General features: G+C 46.2%; 1 protein-coding gene across 1 annotated transcript; it reads right to left on the bottom strand.

Annotated features, from left to right (window-relative positions):
- Positions 1–2,070: 2,070 nt before the first annotated feature.
- On the bottom strand, positions 2,071–3,033 carry LOC144774051 (olfactory receptor 56A4-like). The gene has a single exon (XM_078659083.1). The coding sequence runs from the start codon at positions 3,031–3,033 to the stop codon at positions 2,071–2,073; it is 963 nt and encodes a 320-aa protein (XP_078515209.1).
- Positions 3,034–3,371: the final 338 nt, after the last annotated feature.

The raw sequence follows: 3,371 nt of genomic DNA, 5'->3' as shown, positions 1-3,371 counted from the left end.
AATGAGGGAATGCCCCCTGAAAGTAGCATTGGCGCGTTAAGTGCACCAGTGCTATAGGTGTTACTGAAGAGGACGCAACAGATTCTGTGTCCCCTTCTGTAATACCAAAGTGCCCCGGTGGCACGCATTCGGCCCAAATGCCTGTTGCACTTCTTGTAATACGGCCCCAAAAGCACAAGGGTGGTACTCTGAGAAAGGAGCATATAGTGGCAGCAATGTACTACTTAAAAAATGGTAAGTTATTGTATAAGAAAAGAAACTGAAAAGGGCATGACCTAACCTGCATCAAGAGTGGGGAACCCCATTGAAAGGTATGATTTCCACAGGCTTCTGGAACCGTAAAGCTTGAAGACCACATGTGCCGAGCATCGGTGGCATCAAGTAACATGTACACTTAATACTCTGCCCTGATACCACCTTGTACACAGACAGCCTCCTGCTTCATTTTAACAACACCTGTTCACAACTCATCATAGGGCGGGGTTGGAACCATGATTTGTACTGACCCCCCTCCCTATGACGACTTGGAAATGTGATAATTGGCATGTAACCTGGGGTTGTCTCAAAAAGTGACACTATTGCCTGTCACCTGGGAGTGGACTAACATAGGAGGAGGCCAGGGGTGAAGAAAAATAATGCCTTAGGCCTCTAAAATGTCTGGCACATGAACACTGGCACCTTTGCCAGTGAAAAGTGTCTCCCTGGCTGCCTGACCCTCGGCCAATGCAAGGGTCAGAGTGTGACGATGCACCTGTAAAACGACATTAGATTTGCATGTGCGTTTTTATGCTTTATGTGCCATCTGTACTATTTAAATAATCATAAAACACAGAATGGGATTAGATGATTTAATTACCAACGTGGATGGCACATAAAGCAGGGAAATTACAGGGACAGAGACCGAAGCCCAAAGCAAGAAACTGTTGTGATCTCAGTACTATAGGCAAGAGGTCATCCGTCCTGGATGGGCTCCACTACCCCAGGCACAACGAGCACCTGCAGGGGTCTGTGCCATTATTCAACAGGCCCTTGCCAGGTGTCCCTTCAGAACAACATCCTCCTGTTTCACAACGACAAAGTAACAGTAAAATAATTGTGTCACCAGCAAACGGACGGCATCTCATTGCACAAACCTGGCAGCTCCTTCCCACTCCTTTTACATTTAGGATTCAAACACTGCTCATCTTCCCCACTCACAATTACGAGTCCTTCCCAGTCAACTTATTTCCCAAGGATCACAGATCTAAAACCTCCACAGCCAGGATTAAGCCTTCACAGCTCGGCTGTGCTCCATGAGACACGTGCTCAAAGGAAATATCTCAGCATTGCAGTTGAATGGCAACAGCACTGTGGCCCTGTACACCTATCTTCTCACGTGAATCTGAACTCATGGCTCATTTATTTTTGTTTTGATGAATAGTAAGCAATATTTTATTTCATAATTCTGTCAGCATTAGCCATGTGAATACAGCTGATGAGGTTAAGCACAACATTTGATATGGACAGATGAACATTATTCCTTTGCCTAGTTTATAGAGTGACAAACAGCATGTTGGTGGAGCCTTGGAAGTCACGTATATGGCACAAGGCTTGATTTTGAGCATTAGACAAAGGGAATCCTTCCTCATCAGAAAGCTAAGTAGGTGGATGTTCACTTGCTCTCTTGCATTGAGTGGCATTGCATAATTCACTCTACATGTACACCCATGGAGAAGTGTGGCTCAATGGTTAGAGTGGCAGACCCTGATGCAGAGGTCTAGCCCGGGACCAGGGTTCAATTCCTGCCTCTGCGGGTCTTGGGCTCAAAATTCCACGGACCTGATAATTCTTGCCTCGGTGCCTATTCCAATCATGGAGTCCCACTCTGCAACTCTGGGCAATAGCTTGCTTAATCCCCACAACGCTAAGGATGCCCGGCCTCCACCTTGGGGGTGCCCAGGAGAGGACACCTCACAGGGAAAGCGAGGATGGGTTCCTCAGCGGTATTCGTACAAGCGCCTCGTGACACTTGCGGGTGAGTAGTGCGCTATACAAGTATCAATTTACATTATGATTTTTTACGATTAGTATTCAACACACTGAATTTCCGCACAATTGTGGCATCCTTCTGAATAACATGGGAATCTCTTTGCGAATTTCCTTGGTTCTGATACCATACACCAAGGGATTCAGGGCTGGGAGGAGCAGATTTTCACAAAGCCTCAGCAGCACGTGCACAGGGCGTGGTATAAACTGCTCCACCCTGTTTGATATTGGAATCAATATTATAGTGCAATAAAACAGGCAGACTAGGATCAGATGAGCAGTGCAGGTGCTGAAGGCCTTTTGTGCTGCTCCTGGGGTGCCCAGCCTCAGCACAGCCCGGATGATCATGCTATAGGAGAAGGCCAATGAGAGCGACAGAGACATAAGGAGTGTGCTTAGAACAAACATAGGATAGATCTGATTTGCCGGAATGCTGTCGCAAGCCAGCTTTGCAAGAGGTACGTTCTCACAGAGGCAATGCGGTATGGTATCTCCACAGTAATTCAGCCTTGCCGCCAGCAGTGGGTATGGCATGTAAAGAACAGTGTTACACAGAAAAGACAGGGCTACTGCCTGTGCGGTTCTCCTGCTGGTGATGATGGTGGAGTGGCGCAAGGGGTTACATATTGCAACATAACGATCATAAGCCAGGCATATGAAGATGGACGATTCCAGACCCCGGCTGTAGTACAGTATGAAAATTTGGCTGAAGCAACCAAATCGGCTGATTGTCTTCTTATTAAACAAGAGGACGGCCAAGGCTTTTGGTGCAACTGTGAGGCTCATCAGCAAGTCCACAACAGAGAGCAGGAGGAGGAGATAGTACATGGGTTGGTGCAGGCGCCGCGATGAGTAGATTGTTATTGTGAGAGTGGTGTTGGCTGTGAGAACCACAAGGAAGAGTAGAGCGATGGGGATGGACAGCCAGTGCTGCCAGCTCTCAATCCCTGGGAAGCAGATCAGCACAAACTCAGAGAAACCTGAAGATCTGTTGTATGTGGTGGCCATGTTGAACATCTCTTGGTGAGTCCTTGAAGATCTATTTCATATCTAGAACAAATTATTCTGAAATGTTATTGGTTAATCTCACAACACCTGGTTAGTAGCTGCTGACATGCAAATCTATGTCAAAAATAGCAGATCAATGCTTTAAAAAAAAAGGTGATATAAACGCAAATGAACAATGTAAGAACCTGATTCACAAACCACCCTATGTAGTACATTTTGTAGTACAACAAAACATATTAAAAATGCAGTTAACAAACTATGGGCCATATTTATGTCAAAGTCACACAGCACAGTGCAGCAATTCACCTTGCTGCACTGCGCTGCGTGATAGGTAAGGG

This window comes from Lissotriton helveticus, chromosome 8 (genome assembly GCF_964261635.1).
Source record: "Lissotriton helveticus chromosome 8, aLisHel1.1, whole genome shotgun sequence".
Classification (NCBI taxonomy): domain Eukaryota; kingdom Metazoa; phylum Chordata; class Amphibia; order Caudata; family Salamandridae; genus Lissotriton; species Lissotriton helveticus.
Note: the sequence above shows the minus strand (reverse complement) of the source record. Positions and strands in the feature narration are given on the sequence as shown.

Excerpts from the sequence above, each read along its gene's own strand:
- LOC144774051 (XM_078659083.1), bottom strand. The coding sequence starts at position 3,033 with ATGGCCACCACATACAACAGATCTTCAGGTTTCTCTGAGTTTGTGCTG.